The sequence below is a fragment of the Chlorocebus sabaeus genome, chromosome 10 (assembly GCF_047675955.1).
Source record: "Chlorocebus sabaeus isolate Y175 chromosome 10, mChlSab1.0.hap1, whole genome shotgun sequence".
Classification (NCBI taxonomy): Eukaryota; Metazoa; Chordata; class Mammalia; order Primates; family Cercopithecidae; genus Chlorocebus; species Chlorocebus sabaeus.
Genome location: NC_132913.1, coordinates 65,770,098 through 65,793,377, shown reverse-complemented (window position 1 = coordinate 65,793,377; position 23,280 = coordinate 65,770,098). Strand labels below are relative to the sequence as shown.

Here is a 23,280-nt window from a genome sequence, read left to right as displayed (position 1 = left end):
AACACTAAACTAGTATAAACAGGAAAAACTCTAAGGATAAAATTTCTGACCTAGTCTATACTTGCTAATTTAAAGATGTTCTAGAGAAGTGAACTATATGTATGCATGTATATACGTGTGTGTGTATGACTAGTTTTGTTACAGTCCATAACAGTTAAACTGGGGGATGCTAAATACAATGAGCATGTACACCTAGATCTTTTGAAAATTGTTTTCAAATATTCAGGACTAGGGTAACGAGAAGAAAAGAATTCTAAAGAAAAATGGATGGCTTTAAAAAAGTTATTTTAGTAATCACAAATGATCCTCTTAAAAAAAAAAAAAGTCACACTTAAAGAAAAGTACAAGGTAGCATAGAGAACTCCTTCATGAACTCTGGATTAAGAGTCATGTGTAAAAGGCATAAAGAATAAAGAGAATCAGAATCTATCTTACCTGCCTCAGATAACACTTTTTTCACATACACAACCTCTTTAACCCTCCTTCTCTCCTCTTCTCTTCCAGGTCTTGTTTGATTGGCCCAAGAAAGTTTCTTTCTCCCTTCCCCTTCCCGGTTTCCTTCCTTAATTTCTCTACCCATATCTCAATTTAAATTCAAAATGTTAATGAGCATAGAATAGTGCCATATATTAATAAATAGATGATTAGTTCGGTTAAAAAAAAGTGAGCATTAAAAAAAAAAAAAAACAGATGCTATCACTCCTAAAAATCCAAAAATGACCAGCAATCTTTTTTAAAATTGCCATGTGTGTGAACTAAACCTGTTTAACTTTCTGGTTACATAAAACAACTCCAGCTTAATCAATGTTTTCAATACACTCAAATGCTAGAAATACACCATTGTTTTGTCCCATTTCAGTCATACTATGAATTCACTGGGTTCTTCTAGGCTATTCAAAGAGCTAACCACCACTTATCATGTCAGTTCCACAAGAAAAATAAAATCTGTTTTCCAAACAACTGACTTACAAATGAACTACTGGCACACAACCTGTTCCTTAATTGAAAATTGTACATAGTTTCTATCCCACATGTTTCCTGAGAAATAGTAAAGACTTGGAGAGTAGAAGTCTATTAATAGAGATGTAATAATAAGACTATATTTGTGTTCACTGCAAATCATGGTCACTACTATCTTACTAGATATTCTGACACACTTTCAAAGCTTCTTCTCTGAAGAGAAAAATTTAAAAATTTTAACATAAATCACAAAACCTTTCCCAAAAACATTCAATCACAGTATGCTGCCTTTTTAATAAGAAAAAGGTACAGGAATGAATGCTACTATAATTCACCATGACTACCAGACAAAATTCTTTTCCTTAGCCATTTCAAGGTATTTTAGTAAAGTAACAATGCTGACTTTTATATGAACTTGGAACTTGCCTTTATTTTCCCCTAGAATCCTGCTAACAATTCATGCCTTCTTCTGAAATGTTTTTTAAGTGCAAGTATAGTGGTGGTAAAAGATCATGATATTCTATAAATATATATCTAAGATACGATATTTACAAAGCAATCCTCAGCACTCCTTAGTTAATAACAAACCTGTTTGTAAGAGGATATATGAGTTTTCATTGATTGAGCGCTGTTTGCTTACCTCTGAACGAAGGAATCAATCAAAGAAACAAAGTACAATGTTCAATATCAGTATACTTCATTTTCAGAAATTACAGAGCCCCACAGTAATTTTGCTGAATATGCCAAAGAAAGAGACAGAACCTATGCCACTTACTATCTGGGTCTTCAAGAGGAATATCATTACAAGAATCTGTATCTGAGTAGGTTCTTCGGCGTCGCTGGGAGAGTCGGTGAAGTGTAGATACTGGTTCTTTTATAGAGTGGCTACTCCTGCAAATTAAATAAAAAGCATTAAATTGTAAGGCCTTACATAAATAAAAACACCCTCGACTGGAATTTTAAATGACTTCTCTTTAAGTGAAAAAAGAATTATTTTTATGCTCAACGTCCCATGTTAGCAACATTCTACTCAGAAGTCAAAAACAAGTGAACCCATTTAGAAGACAGCTGGTAACCTGAAGAACATGGCTTCTGAGCTGAAATAAAAGGAAGAGGGGTATAATGAAGAAGTAGTGACTTCTGTAGGGGAGACTCCAGAGAGCAGACATATCAGTCAGTTTACAAATGTTTGAAAACTAAAAGTTATAGGTTTCATTAGTGCATGTATTTCAAGTCAATCCATATCTGACCAAAACCAGCAGACTGAAAGAAATGGGCAAGGAGTTCATAGAGCTAGAGGTAGACTCACTCACAACAGCAAGAGAAGATAAAGATGGCAAAAAGGGGGCTAGAAAAACTTTTTTAAAAATCTGTCTCAAAAAATTAAACAGAGAAGCAAATCACCACCACCTAATAGCACCTCCGCTACTATTTTTGTAACAGCCCAACATTACTGTACTTAATGACAACCTTGATTCATCAGGAAACAAATAAGATTTTAAAATTATTATTTTGTGAAGTAGAAAGGATAGAAAACTTTCTTTCATAAAAATAAAAGTTGATGAAGCTTCCATTTTTCTGGAAAATTCAGTTGGTGGGACTCTTGATTCCCTGACAAAGTTGGGCATATACATCATTGGACTCCTCTGAGTATTTGACGGTTTAATCAAAGATTATATAATCATCAGGGGAAAAAATTAAAACATGACAAAACAATAAGGGCCCAGCATTTAACAGTGCAAATATAGAGAAACAAATGCTAATGTCACTATAATTAAATCACTTTCCAAAGAACCAAATAAGACAATCATAGCAACTTAAAGGACTATTACCTAACAAAATAATAGTTTAACAACTTAGCATTTTGGTAAGATCTATCCAGAAGGTAAAATTTTTTAATGTATTGATATGAATAGGTACTTTAAAATATCAAGTGGTTTTCTCTTTTCAGCAAGATCTTTTTCTCTTAATGAAATAACAGCTCAGCATGAATAGATGATGCTATAAACAGTTGAGGTAAAATGAGCCCCAGCTGTGGAGTCTTAATACATCAAAAATGTACTTCTGTCTAACTATAACTTGATATACAGTCATGCGTCTCTTAATGACAAGGATGCATTCTGAGAAATGTATCACTAGGTGATTCTGTCACTGTGCAAACATCACAGAGTGTGCTTACACAAAGCTAGCTAGTATAGCCTAGTACACATGTAGGCAATGTGGTATAGCCTATTATTCCTAGGCTACAAACTTGTACTGCATGTTACTGTACTGAATGCTGTGGGTGACTGTAACACAATGGTACCTGTGTATCTAAACATACCTAAACATGGAAAAAGTACAGTAAAAATATGGTATTATAATCTTATGAGGCCACTGTCACATATGCAGTCTATCATTGATGGAAAAGTCATTCTTCAATATATGACTGTATTTCAAACATCTAAAAAAGGTAAAATGGCTGGCAAGGTGCTTACCTTGCTGGTTAATTAATTCATTCATTTTTTTTTTATGACTACCTACTGAGGCCAGGCCCTTATACTAAATACTAGGAGATAAATACAGAGAGATAAAATGCTGGTTTCAGAATCAAGACCTAACCCATACAGAGTTTACATTCCACACCACTTGTTAAAGGCCCAGAGAACTTCCCTAAATGGGTATAGTTTGAGAGAACTTAGTCAAAAGAAAAGGTTCTTTTACCTCTCTGAACTGCAAGAACCAGGGTGGCTGACAGAACGCTTCATCTAGAAATTTTGAAAAAAAAAAAAAAAATTACCATAATCCATATGTCAAGTAGAATCATGCAGCTCTAATTTACTATTATCATAATAAACATAAATTTACTCAGAGAACAAAATTTATCTTTCACAGACTCGAGTAACATAATTAGCACAACATCAAGCTTTCTCTCTAATAACCGTTAACTGGCATCTTTTTCAACACACACCAAAAACATGCTGGATTCTTTTTTCAAAAGTAAAAACCAAATTTTATACATAATATATATATATGCGTGTGTACACAAATATAAAAAACAGGGTATATAACTATAAATAGGATATAAATGTGATAAAAAGGAGTATCTAGCAAGCCAGAAAATATTCTAATAAATATCTCTTTTTAAAGGGAAGTAGTAGAAGAGTCAGGTAGCAAAGCTTCTCTTTACTATTAATTATTTAGGTAGCTGATATACAAATGTTCTGAAGTGTGGTTTTCATGGAAGACAGCATTAATAATTTAAGACTTTAAAGAACTCAGAAGAGCCCTAAGTCTCAATGGATTTCCAAAACATATATTTAAAAAAATAAAAAATACCTAATTAAGCAGAGCATTTAAAAAATATGATAAATACTAAACATAATTTGGAAGATCCAACTACTCCATCAAAATATGAAGGGAGGCAGTCAAATAAAATTGATTATTTCAAAGTTTAACACGGTAGCAGAAAAACAAAGATTAAACTAAACGTTTAGGGTGATTGCTTTTGTATACATGAGCCCAAGAGTCTAACAAGCCCAGGTCTAACATTTATGTTATGTAAATGCCTTCTATATTTGGAACATGAGCCACTAGTTGCTCTGAGAAATACCAGTTGAAACGATAAGAGATATGACCCACCCAATCTGTAGTCTGGGAACATCTGATAAGATTGACATTAAGATGCAAATGGACATTAATATCTCCTTTAACAGAAATTACTTCCTTTAGGCTTACTAACCCAAGGACATCCCCACTATAATAATCACTCAGTCTCTAGGTCCAATGACAGTTGTCTGAACTTTTATGATGACTTGAAATAAAGTTAAATGCAAGTTTACTCTAAGATGGATTCATTGAGATTAACTATATAAAGCGCTCATAAAGATCAGATTAAATTGTTTTGGAATACTCAAATTTTCAGCTTTATTTTTCATATAAATAAATGTAAGTTTTTCATATAAATAAATAAATAATGTTATTAAAAAAAAAAAAAGACATGAAGACTGTCTGACCTCACTTTCCATGCTATTTGTCTCTAGAACTATTCCATAAGCCACAATTCTTGCTCTTTTTATCAAGTAAAATGGCATAGCTAGCAAAAATAAGCAGCTTCTAATCTAATATTTCCTAAATTAATGTATTAGATTTCCTGTAATTTTTCTATTGAAGGTTTTAGCTTTAAAAAGACAATTATTTTAGTTTCTTATATGTAAAATACACATATGACTACTCTGGACTAGAGAGCATTTGTAACATAAGGGATTTCCTGAGAAGTTCAATGCGGAAGCAAGGCAACTCTGAGGTTTTACTGCATTTGACTCTAAAAAGTACAGCTGTAAAAAAAAAAAGTGTACCCTTTGCATATCAACCTCAGGAACATAGCACTATACATCCATCTCAAAAGACTGGTTTCTTTGTTCTGTTAATTAACAGTTTATAGCATATCTACAATTGTCCTAAAAAGCAACATTGTCAAACTATGTTTTACTCAACACCACAGTCCTGTAAAATGGTATTAAAAAATACATAAAATGGGTCAGGCACAGTGGCTCACGCCTGTAATCCCAGCACTTTGGGAGACTGAGGCGGGCGGATCACGAGGTCAGGAGATCCAGACCATCCTGGCTAACATGGTGAAACCCTGTCTCTACTAAAAATACAAAAAATTAGCCAGGCGTGGTGAAGGGCGCCTGTGGTCCCAGCTGCTCAGGAGGCTGAGGCAGAAGAATGGCATGAACCCGGGAGGCAGAGCTTGCAGTAAGCCAAGATTGTGCCACTGCACTCCTGCCTGAGTGACAGAGCGAGACTCCAGCTCAAAAAAAAAAAAAAAAAGAAAAAGAAAAAAAAATATATATATATATATATAAAATGGGCTCAATTGTCAAATAAATTTCAGAAACACTGTACACTACACTTCCACCTCTCAGAGATTCATAATACACTTCAGCATAAAAGAGGGTGTGACAGCTGGGCATGGTGGCTTATGCCTGTTAATCCCAACACTTTGGGAGGCTGAAGCGGGAAGACTGCTTGAAGCTAGGAGTTTGAGACCAACCTGGGCAACAAAATGAGACCCCATCCCTACAAAAAATAAACTGAAAAACTTAGCTTGAAGCCAGGAGTTTGAGACCAGCTTAGGCAACAAAATGAGATCATCTCTACAAATAATAAGTTCAAAAAAGTAGCCAGGCATAGTGGTATGCGCCTGTAGTCCCAGCTCCTCAGGAGGCTGAGGTGCGATGATCACTTGAACTCAGGAGTTTGAGGCTGCAGTGAGTTATGATGGTCAGCCTAGGTGACAGAGTGAGATCCTGTCTCTAAAAAAATAAATAAATAAAAAGGCTGTGACAAGTCCTATCAAACTGTCCTTGTCAGATTAGAGAAACCCAATTCATATCATTTAAGTTAACCTAGCAATTCCCAAATTAATCTGGCCATAAAACTCATTTTCATGGTACACTTGTCTCAGAGGAAACTATTAGCCCATCAAACACTGATTAGAAAACAATTATCTAAATAAATCTAGGCAATAATCTTTACTAACTCTCATATAACTAAATTTGCTGGGATAGGTAAGAGAACCTAGGAATAAGTTAGACCCTATTCTCCTAACAAACAGATCTTCAGGTAATTGCTGAAACAGCAACAAGGTGGCATTCTTACTCCTATAAATGGACTCCTGAAAACACTTGGATGAAATAAACTTAAAGTCTCATTAAAGCTTATCTCACCTACAAGTTTCTCACAGCATGCTAGAGCAAATTTATTAGCTCAGAAAGGACAACGGATCTGCCACCCCTGGCAAAAAGAGGACTTGTTGTTCTGAGTAATGAGGAAGTAAGAAACTAACACTGAGCACCTAACAGTAAGCAGGTCAGATCGTTTGCAGTGACTCTCTGATATACACTGTATTTTTACACATGAAGAAACTGAAGATCAGCTACTCTGAGGGTTCAGATCCAAACAGTGAGTACAAAACACCGTTCCCACTAGACTATGTTTCAAATTCCTTCTAACTCCTTTAAAGATTTACTTAATTGTACCCCATTGTGACTAAAACCTCATTCCGTTGTGTAATTCTTACCAAGCAGAATAGAGCCTCCCAATTTTTTCTGTGTCACAGCACTTTGTAATATTGTCCCAGATACTGGGGGAAATGGATGAAGCAGCCTGTGGGCAGGCCATGCACAGCCCCTCCAAGCGGAAGGAGATGAGGACACTAGCACAAGTGCTGAGCTCATCAGCTGAGAAGCTCTAATATGAAACAGTACAAACAAAAAAATTCAACTTGTTAGCTGTTTCCCCGCCACTGCCTGTTTAAGCCCTTAAAAATAAATACCAAAATGAAACAAAAACCACATGCAACATTACTACTGAAGGAAAAAAACAAAACAAGAAGTTCAAACCATTTGAACAGGAGAAGGTGACACAGGAGAAACTAAGGGATCCGGATGGGGCAGTTGAAACATCTCAGGTTTAAACTTGGCATTGGCTATCTTCACACATTCCTCGAGTGTTGTGATGAACGTGTTACACGTGGCACTAAGCAGAGAAGAGGCTTCATTCATGTTCTGAAAAATTACACAAAGACTTGAACAGATTTGCATACAACGACATGGAATCATATACAACCTTATCACTAAATAATAAGACATCTCCAACAGACACATTACTATGTTCAAATTTATTTAAAATACAGTACCTTAGAAAATTAAGCTGGGGCAAAAAAAAAAAAAAAAGAAGAAAATTAAAACATCTATGAATAAGAAATGCCTGTCTCCTAAACAATGTATGAAACTAGATTCTAAGAAAAAATAAGTTTTGCATTGAATTATCATATTGAAAAATCGTGTACAAAAATTTATCTTAGAGAAATCTAACCTAAACAGTAATTTTCATTTTCCCAAAAGTGGTCACAGACATGGAATACCCTTAGAATTACTTAGTGGCAGTACAATTCATGTCTACCCTCTATCTGTTCTCCTACTTCTTCCTTGACAGAGTAAAAACCCCAATTTTGTTCAGGATCACAAAGTGCCCTGATCCTGGGGGATGAATAGAGACTGATCTAAGCTAGTCATGGCTATTCCAAGCCTCTTTACCAAATGCTCATTTTTTCCTGGTTTCCCTTGAGCCAGAAAAAAAAAAAAGATGAGACGTCTGCTGGAGAATTTCTGGGATTTTTGTTCCCTGATTCAAAACCAAGCACAGCAAGTTGAGAAGGACTCTCTCCACCCTGGCAACCCCACTGCCTCCTGCCTCTTTGTGAGCTTGACAGTCATCTTGACACCTGGGGCATTAGGAGAAAAACTCAACACATCAAGAATGGCAAAGTGGAAAGATGCAACAAGCCTGGGTCCCTAATGCTGTCACCAAGCTGCTGTAGCAAGTGTGACAGCACCTACCTCCAGGGAGCTTGTGGTCAGTTTGTCCTTGGGCTTCTTACATAAGATTCCTCCCCAACAGGAGAAAGTCACAGAAGGAGGAGGAAGATTTCTTGCTCCACTTCTATCAAGTTAGGCAAAAAGGGACAGGCAACATGCTGGCCTTTCACTCAGAGAGTGGTATAGCTCACTGGTCCTATTTTATCATAAAGCATGAGCCTATTATAGCCCGATCCGACTAATCGGAGTTTTGATTCCTAAGTCACTGTTCTGAGAAGGATTTGTTTTAAGTTATTCCATAAAGATAAGTTATCAACTCTCACAGTTGAAGCAGGGACCTTATTACCAAAAAAAAGAGAATAGCAGCTGTCCAGTGAATTTATGCCGCTAGCCTAGAGAACAAAGCCTGGAATGCTTCTTCCGCACTCCAACCTCCAAATTATTAGAGTGGCTGCAAAGACAAGCCTTGATCCCTGGAGAAATATACTACTTCATGTTCTTCTCTGGCCACACAGACAAAACCGAGAAGATGCTACAGATTTCCAGATAGTCTACAGTAGGCAGAACCCAGAAAAGCTGAAAATAACTCAATGTGAAAATGCCTATCATCTTATGGAATGACTGAGGATCCCCCCAGAGCACTCCAAAGCATAACCGCACATGAAAAGATCCTCTTTGCTCTACCTCTGCACTAGGAGATGAATGATTCTCATCATGGTGAACAAATTCCTGTATTGTATGAACTTGCTGCATTAAGAGGTCACAGTAGAGGCGAAGTTCAGACATTTTGGTTTTCAGCGATTCACTGGTTTCACTTATTTCTGAAAAGAACATATATAAATATCCAGTTAGATCATTTTCATATTCTTTGGGCAATGCAACAAAATGTAATCATTTAAAAAAGCAATGAATATAAATACCTATAGCTCAAGAAATGTGAGAACTTGGGAATAGGAGCCCTAAGGAAACATCTTCTCTTTAGATAATTGGGAAAAAGCTGACAGTTACATGCCTGCCACGTTTAGGTGATTTCCAGAGATAGGATGATGACCACTGGATATTTTACACAGGATATTTCCATTCCATTACTCATCTTCCATTTAAATAGTGCTTAGTTTTCTTTTGTGAATTGCTTTTTTATTTTGTCCTTTATACATTTTTTTCCAGCTCTGATGTTGATTTTTCTCTTAGCAATATAAACTGATAGTTTGTAAAAGTTCTTACAAATTAAAGATAGTAATCTTTCCTCTATCTTACATATTGCAAATACCTTATCCAGATCTGTTAGCTTCCTTTCAGTTCTCTTTATTTTGGCTTACAGAAGTTTTAAATGTTTATGTAATTAAAACTATTATATATAAACATTCATTTATTTCCTTCTGATCCTTTAAGTTTCATTTTCACATTATACTATTTCCAACATTTTTTATTAAGAGCATACTTTCTTCCTTAGTATCTCCAGACAAACTAAACATTCAGCCATAATCTCAGCCACTCACAAGCCAATACCTTTTAAACTAGAAGTATAAGCTACATAGGAGGAAAATTCGTAGAGTAAATTTCTGGTGATTCTCCACACTCCCTGGGCCAGGCCCCAGTGGCCTTGCTCGCTGATCCTAGCCACAAAGCCACTTTTGCCAGAGTGGACAAAGCAGCTCTATCTGCCCGTTTAATCTAACCTAAATAAATTCCTGCTCACATTTAAGCCTGTTCTTTCTCCTTTTAAAAAAAAAAAAAACTGTGGTAAAATATACATAAACATAACATTTACTATTTTAACCACTTTTAAGTATTCATTTCAAAATGTGGCATTAAGTACATTCATATTTGTAAAATCATTACCACCATCCATCTCCAGAACATCTTCATCTTCCCCAGCTGAAGGCCTGCACCCACTAAACATTAACCCTATTTCCACCTCCCCCTGGACCCTGGGAACCAACATTCTATTTTCTGCTGTATAAATTTGACTGTCCTGGGTATTTCATATAAGTGGAATCATAGACTATATGTCTTTCTGTGATTAGCTTATTTCACTTACTGTAATGTCTATAAGGTTCATCCACAGTGTAGCATGTGTCACATTTCCCTTCCTTTTTAAGGCTGAGTAACATTCTATCATATATTTTGTTTATCCATTCATCTACCAATGAACATTTGGGTTATTTCCATCTTTTAGCTATTGTGAATATCCATTCCTTCTTATCCTACCTGTAGCCATATTCTGTAATGTTTTCATATATTTCAAAATTGTTATAAATTCAATCCTCAGCCTTCATTTCTCAATACCTGTAATTTACCTGCTTTCACTAATGTAATGTGTATTTAATTATAAAAGTAATACATACTTAATAAAAAATTTTGAAAAATAGAAAAAATATAGAAAAGAAAAATCAAACAACTGTACTACGGTTTGAATATGGTTAGTTTCCAGCAAAACTCATGATGAGGCTAGGTTCCCAGTGTGGCAGTGTTAGGAAAGTAGTACCTCTAAGAAGTGCTTAGGTCATTAAAGGGGATTCAAACCTTCCTCAAAGGAATGAGTGAGTTCTCAACCTCTTGGAACTACATTATGGGAAATACAGTTATAGTTACTATAAGAGCAGGTTGTTATAAATCGAGGCTGCCTCTTGTGTTTGATCTCTTTCTGCACATGCCCGCATTCCCTTGCTTCTTCCACCATGCTATGATGCAGCATGAGGCCCTCACCAGAAGCCAACTAGATACAGCTGCCCAATCTTGAACTTCCAGCCTCTAGGGCCATGAGTCATACCTCCTTTCTTTAGAAATTACACAGCCTCAAGTATTGTGTCAAAGCAACAGAAAATGAACTAAGACAAACTATAATCTCACTATCAAGAAATTGTCATTTTCACATTATATCTGTATACAGTTGAACTGATAACATAAATCACTTGCTTTGCTTTCAGTTTCTAAAAATCTTTTTGAATTGGCAATATGCATACATGGTAAAGTCAAAAGATACCAAAGGGTATACAGTGACAAGTGAGTCTCCTTCCCACAAATTCCACTTCCAAAGGTAACAATCTGACCAATTCTTACATACCTTTCCTAAGCCAGCCAATGAATACTAACACTATATGTAATTATGAATCCTGCTTTTTTCAATGATCATTTAACCTTGGGCATTTTCTCACACTGAAATTCCTTTTAAACATCTTACTGTCTATACATCAGCCAAAGAAAGCACAAGTTTAGGCTGGGCGCAGTGGCTCACGCCTGTAATCCCAGCAGTTTGGGAGGCCGAGGCGGGCGGATCACCTGATGTCAGGAATTCAAGACTAGCTTGGCCAGCATACAAAATTACAAAAATACAAAAATTAGCTGGGCATGGTAGCAGGTGCCTGTAATCCCAGCGACTTGGCAAGCTGAGGCTGGAGATTCACTTGAACCTGGGAGGCAGAGGTTGCAGTGAGCCGAGAAAGCGCCACTGCACTCCAGCCTGGGCAACAGAACGTGGCTCCATTTAAAAAAAAAAAAGAAAGAAAGAAAGAAAGAAAGAAAGAAACAGTTTATTGAGACATTCCCCTAAATTTATAGCTTTTACAAAATGTTTACTATGATAAAGATATATGTAAATCTACATTTCTAATTATTTCCTTGGGATAGATACTAAAAGTGGACAGGCTATTATATTTATATTTATATTTAAGAAAGTACTCTCACCACAAGGGAAAAGTTTATAGTTACCTTTTTCTTTTTTAGTCCTTGTATCAGTCAAACATGCTTTGGAGCTCCCCAGAGCGACCAGCCACCTCTGTCTTTCAGCTGCATTCACTGCCTTCATGTAGAAATGCTGCTCTCCGGGAATGATTAATTCCATTCTTGTGTTGTCTGCTGAATGAACTATGATGAAAAACAAAGAGGAAATACAGTTATAGACTTAAGTAATTTAAGGGGAATCAAATAATCATCTAATCACACAGTATCAGATGCTTCATACACCTAAAACAATGAACTATCATTCATGATGCAGCCAGTGCATCAGTGGCACTCCCCAAACCAACATTCTCGTATAGACCCAGGTGATAATGGTGCCAAATCGATGACAGAGTATGAAAAAGAAAACAGGGACATACTAACTACTGAGAAGTGAGACCCCCTCACCCACCTTGGGGCCACTTATCATATTAAATACAACTGCAATGAATGTTACACTATCACACATTTTTTTACTGATTTCCTTGAAAGTAAAGTCTTTGTTTTCATATCCCCCAAGGCTAGGATAGTGCCTGACACATAGAAGGAATGTAATAAATGACAACTACAGCCACCTTCTATCAGAAAAGTAACTCTATGATATGCCCTTAATTATGGATCATAGCATAACACATGGAAGCCATGTATATTTTGAACACATTCATCTCTTTGCCTCTTTCTACCTCTTCTCCTACACACAAATACACACCTCCTTTGATGCTCTGAGAAAAGAGAGCTAATCAGGAATTATGATGAGCCAATCCCAAGTCTTTGTTGTAAAACAAAATTTGTGTTAAGTTGTCATTCATCAATAAATATTTACTCAGCTCAGAGCAGTGCTAGTAGAAGGGAAGATAGAGGGGAAAAAAAAAAAGATGTCTTCGCTTCTATACGGTTGACTATTTAACCAAGATACAAACAGACACACCAAAAACAATCAGAATACGTATATGTCTAACTCTTTGGTGCAGAGATTTCTTGTGTAATTATGAGAGAAAGTAATTTAAGACAGGAAATTAAAAAGGCTTCAGAAAGAAGGATTTGATGAAAGCAGGATTTGGTTAAGAAAATGAATGAGAAAAAGCTTAAATGAGAAAATAAACACAGAATGTACTGAGAATATTAGGAAACAAGCAAAAATAGAGGCTTCCATTGTAGTGCAAAGTAATATTGATATTTGTTTAGCCAGCACAGTGGTACAAGCATGTACTCCCAGCACCTGTAGACCCAGCAACTTAGGAGGGAGAAGGCTGAGGCAAGAGGATCACTGGAGCCCAGTACAGGCTGTGGTGAGCTACAATCACGCCACTGCACTCCAGATTGGGTGACAGAGCAAGACCCTGTCTCAAAAAAAAAAAAAAAAAAGGAAAAGAAAAGAAAAAAGGCCGGGCCGTGGCTCACGCCTGTAATCCCGGCACTTTGGGAGGCCGAGGCGCGCAGATCACCAGGTCAGGAGATCGAGACCATCCTGGCTAACATGGTGAAGCCCCGTCTCTACTAAAAATACAAAAGATTAGCCGGGCGGGCTAATTAGTAGTGACAGGCGCCTGTATTCCCAGCTACTCGGGAGGCTGAGGCAGGAGAATGGCGTGAACCCAGGAGGCAGAGCTTGCAGTGAACTGAGATCGCGCCACGGCACTCCAACCTGGGTGACGGAGTGAGCCTCGGTCTCAAAAAGAAAAGAAAAGAAAAAAAGAAGAAGAAAAAAATTTATATTCATGAATGGATAAGTTGGGAGGAGCCAAATTATGAGGGTCCCAGCAAACTCTGACAGAAGCCCCAACTTAAATAATTAATTGCTATAAATACTGACCAGATGTTTAGTCTATTATGGTGAGTAAGTGCCACAGAAACATTGCTATCTTATTCTACTTACATGGGCCATTCTTAGTTGCAGACACTGAAACATACAACCATGCAACAGGCAATTATGAATGCAAAAGATTTCTAGGCTAGGGTAAAACTAGTGAACTCCTAAAGCTATAAGAGTAATTCTTCCTTGCTACTTGCCAATCTAGTGAAAGCACCAGTAATACCTACTTTCAAAGAAAGCAATGCTCTAATTTCTAATGATGTTGCTACAAGATGAAACTAAAATAAGACGACTCATTTTTAAACATACCAGAATTTATGTATCCAATCAAGGGGGGTGCCCTCCAAAGTTGTCACCTGAAAAGGCAACAAACTTAAAAATGATGCTTCCAAAACATCAGAAAAGATGGACGAGACCTCTAAACACAAAACTACAAAACATTACTGACAGAAATTAAATATCTAATTAAACAGAGTTAATGGAACAGAAGACTCAATATCATCAAGAATATAATTCTCCTCAAATTGATCTGTAGATTCAACACAATTTCAAACATTCCAGCAGATAGCTGTGGAAATTTATAAGCAAATTCTAAAATGTATAAGGAAATGCAAAGGGCTAACAACCAATACAGTACTGAAAAAGCACTAAAGTTAGGAGACTTTGGCTATCAGATACAAAGAGAATAAAGCTAAAGAAATTAAGGCAATGTAATATTGGCACAAGGATTAATAACAACAACAAAAAAAAACAGGGCCACAGAACAGAATAGACAGTCTAGAAAAAGACCCACACATACATGGTCACTTGCTTTGTGACAAAGATATCTCCATGATGCAGTGGGGGAAAGGTTGTTATTAAGTCAAGTACAGACCTAATATAGACCTAAATATAAAAGGTAAAACTATAAACATTCCAGAAAGCAACATAGAAGATGTTTTCAGTGGGTCATAAAGGGATCCAATCAAAGAAATTAACAAATTGGACTTCATTGAAATTAAGAACTTCTGTTCCTCAAAAGGTATCACCAACAAAATGAAAATATAAACTACAGAGTAGAAGAAAATATCTGCAACACAGACTCATCCAGACTATACAAAGAACTCCTACAAATCAACATGGAAGATAGCCAAAGTTAGAAAATGGGCCAAAGACTTGAAGAGGATTTCAAAAGAAGAGAACATTCAACCTTTTTTTTCCTTTTTGTGGAGACAGGAGTCTCATTTTGTTGCCCAGGCTGATCTCGAACTCCTGAGCACAAGCGATCTGCCTGCCTTGGCCTCCCAAACTGCTGGGATTACAAACATGAGCTAATGCGCCTGACAAGAGGGCATTCAAATGGCTAACATCTAAAAAAAGCATTCAATATCATTAGTTATTGAAGAAATGCAAATAAAAAACCACCATGAGATACCACTACAAACACCAGAAATATTCTGAATTTTTAAAATGGATAATACAAAGTTTTAGCAATCTAATACTCTGACTGATTGCAGAAAAAATTGATATAATCACTTTGGAAAACATCTGGCATTATCTCTGAAAAAGATTATTGGCCAGGCACAGTGGCTAACGCCAGTAATTTCAACACTTTGGGAGGCCAAAGCGGGCAGATTGGTTAAGCTCAGGAGTTCCAGACCAGCCTGGTTTTTGAAACCCTGTCTCTACAAAAAACACAAAAATTAGCTGGGCATAGTGACGTGTGCCTCTGGTCCCAGCTACTCAGGAGGCTGAGGTAGGAGGATCACCTGAGCCCAGGAGGTCGAGGCTGCAGTGAGCCATGATCACACCACTGCATTCCAGCCTGAGCAACAGAGTGAGACCCAGTCTCAAAAAAAAAAAAAGAAAAGAAAAGGAAAAAAAGAAAAAGATTATCTTCTTGACCAAATTTTAGTCAGGCTCATTTGAGTCCTGTACTCACCTAAGCTTCCTTCTCCATCCTTGTAGAATCCAGTTTTAGTAAGAATCCTACTAAGTCAGTTTAGCCAGAATCCCCTAACACCATATTTCATCACCCACCCTTGATATCTGACCACATTCTTCATTCCCTACCATCTCCCAGCAATGTCTGATCACCCTGGCCTTGGCCTGCCTTCAGCAAGAATCCTGTTAGGTCAATTTAGCCAGAATCCCCACTTACCTCTTAGTAACTTTCTCTCCACTGATACCCTCTCCATCTAACCCTGCTCCTTGGCTATAAATTCCCACTTTTCCTTGTACTTGGAGTTGAGCCCAATTTCTCTCCTCCAATGCAATACTCCCTATATCTATCACAATAGTCCTAAATAAAGTTTGCCATACCATTTCAACAAGTGTCAAGAATACGTTTTTCTTTAACGACTATTAAAGCTGAATGTATGAATATTCAATGCCTTAGCATTCCACTCCACTTCCAGAGATACACTAAACAGAAATACACACATATGTTCAATAAATGTGTAAGAATGTTTATGGCAGCTTTAGTCACTGTAGTCCCAAAATGGAAATAACCCAAAAATCCTTCAGTACTAGAATGGATACCAAAATTGTGAGATATTCACACAATGGAATACTATACAATAAGAATGACTGAACTACTGTTACACAGAACAATATAGATAAATTTCACAAACACAATGTTGAGTAAAAAAAAGCAAGACACAAAAGAAAATAGTAAATTATTCCATTTATAAAATGTTCAAACATAGATAACACTTATATATGGCAATTAAAGTCAGATTAATGGCTACCTTTCAGGAAGACTATTTGATGGCTACGACCCAGAGCTCACCACATCAAAAGAAATACACTTCATGAAGGACAAGTATTTAAGCTAGAGTGGAGAAATGAAAATGACCAGGGGGAAGTCGAACAGTCACTCCCCTGGCACTCTAGTTTTTCCTTCATTCTCTTTGAAGAATTCAGTACTTTTCACTGCCATTTTATCTGATTTCGCCTCCACCCCACACACCCCAACCACACACACAAATGAATCAATGGTCCATAAAACCTTCCTTCACAAAAATTACAGCAGGACCTATCGCTTTATTTCTCCCCTTTTGGAAGAAAAGGAAACCATCTCTATCACCCAGAGGAACTTACCTCCAAATTCAGCAAAGAACCAGAGTTTACAACTCCAACTTCATACTTCATCAAAACCCTACAGAGCTGGCCCCATTATCTTTGGAGTAAAGCTTCCAATTTTTATAATATCTTTCTATTCATTACAACAATAATGAAATAGAATGCTTGTAGACTGAAGGTGGACACTAAAGTAGTATCCACAAGAAATTGTTTGTCAAATCCAAATTGGAAAACTAGCAAAAGTTATTTCCATTCAAAATACATTTGTAGAGGGAGAATTATCAAAAACTGTGTTTAATTGTGTTAACTGTGATGAAATGCCACTCCTGACTGCTAAGGATATAAATGGTATTAGAAGATCCCTAAATGGTTAGAAATGCCTTTTTTACCCTTGTCTGGAGTATGCTGAAGAACCCTTGACTAACCTCCAGTTCCTCTAATTCCATATATTCACTTACCTTTAATTTCACAAACTGCCATCTTTATGCTTCCTTTGCTCCCTTTGCAAACATCATCCTGTGAATCATAGTAGGATAAGATTCCATTATCTAAAACAAACCAACGAGGCTGCCAACCTAAAAAGATCATAAATAACAAAAGGTCAATTAGAAAGACATTACTTTTACCACGTAGAAAACTGTGATTTCAAAACTTGCCATCCACATTATTTCTTGGCTCTCAAATAACATTCTGACAATGAAATTTTTAATCACCAAGGCTTACCAAAAATGTTTTTGCATCAGTCTCCACTTTACTGGGAGAGATTTCTGGAGCAATCTCCAGAGCAGCAAAAACACAGGGAGTAATACTTCTAATTCTAGCTCACAGTGTTCTCATTAACAACCCATAAGGCCCATCCTTAGTAATAGCACTAAACCAGGTATAGCATAATTGCCCTCTTTTCCTAAAAAGGAACAGAGTTGGGGTTATGATATTAAGGGAAAAGCCATGGAAGACAGGAATTCTAGCCTTACCTATAGTATCAGTCTTTAATTGGATAATCATACCCTGGGGGTGAATCTTTTCATTTCAATAAATCTCTAAAATTTCCAGTCTCTAAAATGTATAGGTTGAACAAGATGACCTCTCAGGTGCCACCTGGCCCTCTAATTCTGCAATGTGACTCTTATGAAATACATACTTCTAAGCAAACTCCCTTAAACACAGTGAGTGCTAAATGAATTCCAGTCTCTTAAATAGAAGCTACATACCCTATGGTGAGAACACAGATTCCCCATGTGATCCCCTCTTCCCTTGTCTGCAGTTGCACAGCTAGGGCAGAAATCCTAGAAACTCCAATTGTTCAACTGATATTTATTCAGTGACCAGAGCTCACATCTATCACAGACTTGGCTCCATGCCAAAGCTGGTGACAAGGATGATAGCTTTCCTTGGCACCCAATTCCCACTCCTCTTTGAAGCCAAACTTGGTGTTCTCTGGAGTCTTATCAAGCATGCTACTAATTTACAACAGTTCACTGACTATTAACATGGTGACCATGCTGGGGGCAACATGACTGTCCTTGTTCTTTCCGTGACTATTAAATAACAATTCAGTACAAGTGTTCATGGCTAAAATGTACATTTTAAACCGTGGGTGTTCAAATCATGTGGCCATAGTCTGCCACATGATTAATCTGATCTTTCCAGGGTCAGATAGTGCCGAGAGGGGAGATGGGTCAATCATCCTTACACTTTAATACAGATCCAGGACTTAATTCCCCAAAAGGATTTATCTCTAACACTTTTGAAATGACAACACTGAGTCATCATAAAAGATTAAATTTTACTTTGTAACCTTGTTTAGGAAGGCAGGGAAGGCAGTAATACAGTTCAGAAAGATAGATATCTAAAGCAATTAAAAACCAGCAACTTTCAGGTTCCTGGAAGATTCCTTTTTGTGAAACAACAGAGTATTCCCTAGTGAGACCTAAACAAATTAGAAAGTAAGTTATTTTGGTATATGGACTTTATCTTGCTCATCACTGCCTTCCCAGCAACTAGAATGGTGCCTGGCACATAAGAGGTACCAAAAAAATCTATTTCTCAAGTGACTGAATAAATAAATGAATGAATAAATACCCCAAAAGTGAGATATTTCATGGATTGCTGCTGTTGTTGTTGTTTTGTTTTTTTGAGACAGGGTCTTGCTCTGCTGCCCAGGCTGAAGTGCAGTGGCACGAACATGGCTCACCACAGCCTCGACCTCCTAGGCTCAAAAGGTCCTCCCACCTCAGCCTCCCAAGTAGTTAGGACTATAGACACACCACCGAGACTGGCTAATTTTTAAATTTTTTATAGAGATGAAGTCTCACCATGTTGCCCAGGCTCATCTCAAATTCCTGGACTCAAGTAATCCTGCCACCTTGGCCTTCCAAAGTGCTAGGATTACAGGTGTGGGCCACCACACCTGGCAGATATTTCATATTAACTATGAGAATATAGACATACAATATATCTTTGACAGTATATTGTATCGATCATGCATGGAAATGATAAAAACATTATCTTTCCAAACACTAATTTACCTTGTCAAACAAATTATAAGCAGGGGGTGGTGAAAATACACTCCTCCACCCAGGTCTAGTGTGCCTATAGGACAAATTATGATTTCGCAAGCCTGCAGTACTGCAATTCAATATCTCTTTAAAACAAATATTGGGCAAAATGATTCATTTAGAATTTGCAGCAACATGAAAGGTGAGTGGTTGAACATATTAATATAATCAAGCCTGTTAATTATCTCTACACACTTTTTGAAGAAACATTTAATAAAACAATTTCTAATTGATTCACACACTCAAATAACAGAGGGTAATATCTGAAAAAGTCACAGGTATTCCCTTTTTTAAATTCTTTTTTTTTTTTATTCTTTTTATCTCAAACTACCAAATGTTACTGAAATTCTTACTCTCTACAAAGGATTCTCGAATAACACTATCTTTTTTTTTTTTTGAGATAGAGTCTCACTCTGTTGCCAAGGTTTGAGTGCAGTGGTGCAATATGGGCTCACTGTAACCTCTGCCTCCCAGGCTCAAGTAATTCTCATGCCTCAGCCTCCCAAGTAACTAGGGCTACAGGTGCAAGCCATCATGCCTGGCTAATTTTTTGTATTTTTTGTAGGGACGGGGTTTCACCATGTTGGCCAGGTTGGTCTCAAACTCCTTACCTCAAGCTATCTGCCCATCTCAGCCTCCCAATGTGCTAAGATTACAGGCATGAGCCACTGTGCCTGAACAACACTATCATTACACTGAAAGATCACTTAGTATGAACAGCTGCTCATCCTTATGACCTATGATGAACTAAAATTAATCATCAGCACACTGTTGACTCAAATTTAACTCTTAAAAATGAAATTCTTCCAACCAAAAGATTTCTTTTCAACCAGCTTCTACAATGCATACTAGAAGTTGACTAAATGCCCTGCAAAGACTACAATCTAAATCACATGCGGTGAAAAGCTCAACCACTGGTTATTTTGTACCATAGGAGATGAGGACATGGCCACCAAGACCAGGTTTCACCTCAATTCTTAAATTATGACTCATCTCAGTAATGACCCAATGGTTCCTCTGGCATGACCTCCACAACACCATGCTTAGGAATACTTGCAATGGGATGAGCATTTGCATCTCAAAGCATACAAGCTACTGTCTTTTTGTTTTATTTTGCTTTTTGAGACAGGATCTCGCTCTGTTAGCCAGGCTGGAATGTGTGGGTACAATCATAGCTCACTGATCCTAGCTCACTGCAGCCTCCATTTCTCTAGCTCAAGCAATCCTCTCGCCTCCGCCTCTTCAGTAGCTGGGACTACAGGCGTGCACCACCACACCTAGCTAATTTTTTTGTTTGTTTGTTTGTTTAGTAGAGACTACATCTCCCTGTGTGGCACAGGTTGGTCTTGAGCTCAGGCAATCCTCCCACGTCCGCCCCCCAAAGTGCTGGGACTACAGGGGTGAAGCACTCTATTGTCTTTAACAGTTAACACTATACCTCAACCAAACAGTATAACTGCTCTCACAAGGGCCCAAATGAAAATGCCCAATAAAAAATATTTATCTAACTTTTAAATGTTTCCCATTAAAACATGTCACTTATAGAAATAAATTGACTTTTTAGTTTGAACAAAATAAAATATCTGTGTATCATAAATGTTAAAAGCATTTGCTGCTATCAATCTGGCTTTAGCATTCTAAGAAATCAAAAAGCAGGTATAACTGTAGCCCAGTGCTTATGCCTGAAAAAGTTTATGTGCACATTTTGCACAAGATCAGGTGGACACAAGTTGAGAGTACCACACAATTACTGAGGGATTCGATACTTTTGGCAGAGGGAATAAGTGGGCAGCAAGTCATGATTTGCCTATGCTAGACCGCCCCAAAAAATCTGTTTACTGTTCGAATTTATGTTAAAACCATCCTCTCACTTAGTGAGGTCATGGAATTCTGGAGTTGGAAGGCATGTCCAGGACAAAATAGCTAATCACCCTGGCCTTACCAGACTGAGGTCCTGAAAGAATAACTGACTTGCCTTGATTGTTGGTTGATGGCAGAGATTGGACTACAACTCAAATTTAAGGAGCTTTTAAATAAGCCAGACTGCCAATGTCATGGAAAGGAGCCCTTTCCTGCTGGCCTCTGATTTCTTCAAAGTTCTCCCTTCCACCCACTTCACAGGTGAAAGTGACTTGCCTGCTCCCTTTCTGTGTATTGGCACTGTCTTCCACTACTTCCCACACAGTTAACAGAATTCCCCAACGTAAGGATACTTCATTGACAATCCCTAAGAGAATATTATCTGGGGACAGTTTCCAAAATCATGCTCGCTAAGCTCGAACAACCTCAACAAGACAACTTTTTTAAATAAAATGTTAAGGAAATTAGAAGAAATACAGAAAAGAGTTCTTAAAATTAAATCTTGTAGTTGAAACAATTAAAGGGTCCTTTCCAGTCCAATACTCTGACAACTCAATTATTAACAAAATGCTCTTAAAGTATGAATACTAAGTGTGAATAAGGACGGAGATCTCAACAACACATGTAGGGTGACTGAGAATTGTTCCGGAGGCTACGGGAGGCAAAGATTGGTATTATCACACTAGCAAGTAAGTGACAGGTGCACTTCCCACTCTTTAGAAGGTGCGCAGCCTTAAACCCTCCCCTGAAGAGGCCAGAAGGACTCAATAAGCCCTGGAATCGAGTACAGCGAATTCGCTCTGAGGGTCCGCGGAGGCCAGACGGAGGAAGAGAAGCCCCGGACCCGCCTTCTCCGCAGCCTCCTGCCTAAGCCCCTCCAAGCCCCCCGCCTCTCCCTTCTTCCCTCATCACGCGAGCCCCCATACCTGTGAGATAGTTGGTCCACTTGTACAAAACCCCCTCCATGCTTCAGAGCCCCACACCGCGCATCCTCCCGGCCCGGCGCCAGCCGCGGTGATGGGGTAGGCGCGGGGCCTGGGGCAGCCACTCCCGGCCCGCCCGGGCCCCCTCCCCGGAGCCCGCCGCCTGCACGAAGCCGCCCTCTGCCTGCGCGCGCCGCCGGGACGTGGCGGCCTTAGAGGCCGGGACAGCTGGCGCCGCGTGGAGCTCGGGGGCCGCGAGGCGCGGGCCCAGACATCCCGGAGTAAGCCTCGGCGGCGGCGGCCGCGACAACGGCAAAAATGCGACCGAGACCGGCCTCCTGCTCGCGCTTCCGCGGCCCGGCGCTGCCTCCTCCTCGCCTGCCTTCCTTCCCCCCGGGCTCCCCGTTTGTTTTCATTGACCCCGACGTCGCTTTCACTTCCTGGATGAAAGGGGCCGGATCGTCCCGGGAAACCCCTCCCCGGCGGCGGGGCTGAAGGAGCGGGCGCGGCCTGCGGCCTCGCCGCCTAGCCGGAGGCTGCGTGAGGAGGGCGGACCTGCGCGTCGCACCCTCGGCCTGCCAGCTAGGGCAGCCCTTCTCCTCTCACGGGCCCAGGGCCAACAGTCCCGAGGCTCCCTAGTCTCCCCCTGGCCGCCAAGGCCCAGGCCGACCGCCCCCGGGGGCCGAGGCCTTCGGGCTCCACTGCGCGCGCAGCCCCGGTGCCCACCCGAGGAGGTGCTCCCCGCACACTCATCCCTCGGGCGCTTAGTTCTCTCGGGTTTTCCTGGGTTGTTTTTTTTTTTCTGAAAAAATACATAATATCCTGTTTTTTCATAAAATCTTGTTTTTTCTGAAAAAATAAAAGCCTTCCTATTTCTGTTTGCTTCGTATTTTCCTCATATTCAAGGGGTCTGAAATTATCTCCTATGAAGGCAATGTGCAACAGACGGGGTCCTCTGACAAGGAATGGCGAGGGTCCCCCAAGGAACTGTCATCACGCCGATAATTAACCTTGGA

General features: G+C 38.8%; 1 protein-coding gene across 1 annotated transcript in view; it reads right to left on the bottom strand.

The window, feature by feature from the left end:
* The window catches only part of PLEKHA3 (pleckstrin homology domain containing A3), a 36,232-nt gene extending 13,336 nt beyond the window's left edge, over positions 1–22,896 (bottom strand). Inside the window, exons 1-7 of the mRNA XM_007965471.3 lie at positions 22,268–22,896; positions 17,382–17,498; positions 12,039–12,194; positions 9,012–9,148; positions 7,350–7,514; positions 3,664–3,707; positions 1,736–1,851 (exon numbers count right to left, since the gene is read on the bottom strand). Coding sequence (XP_007963662.1) covers positions 1,736–1,851; positions 3,664–3,707; positions 7,350–7,514; positions 9,012–9,148; positions 12,039–12,194; positions 17,382–17,498; positions 22,268–22,307 — 775 coding nt within the window. The 5' untranslated portion in view covers positions 22,308–22,896. The remainder of the gene's footprint in view (positions 1–1,735; positions 1,852–3,663; positions 3,708–7,349; positions 7,515–9,011; positions 9,149–12,038; positions 12,195–17,381; positions 17,499–22,267) is intronic.
* Between the last annotated feature and the right edge of the window lie 384 nt (positions 22,897–23,280).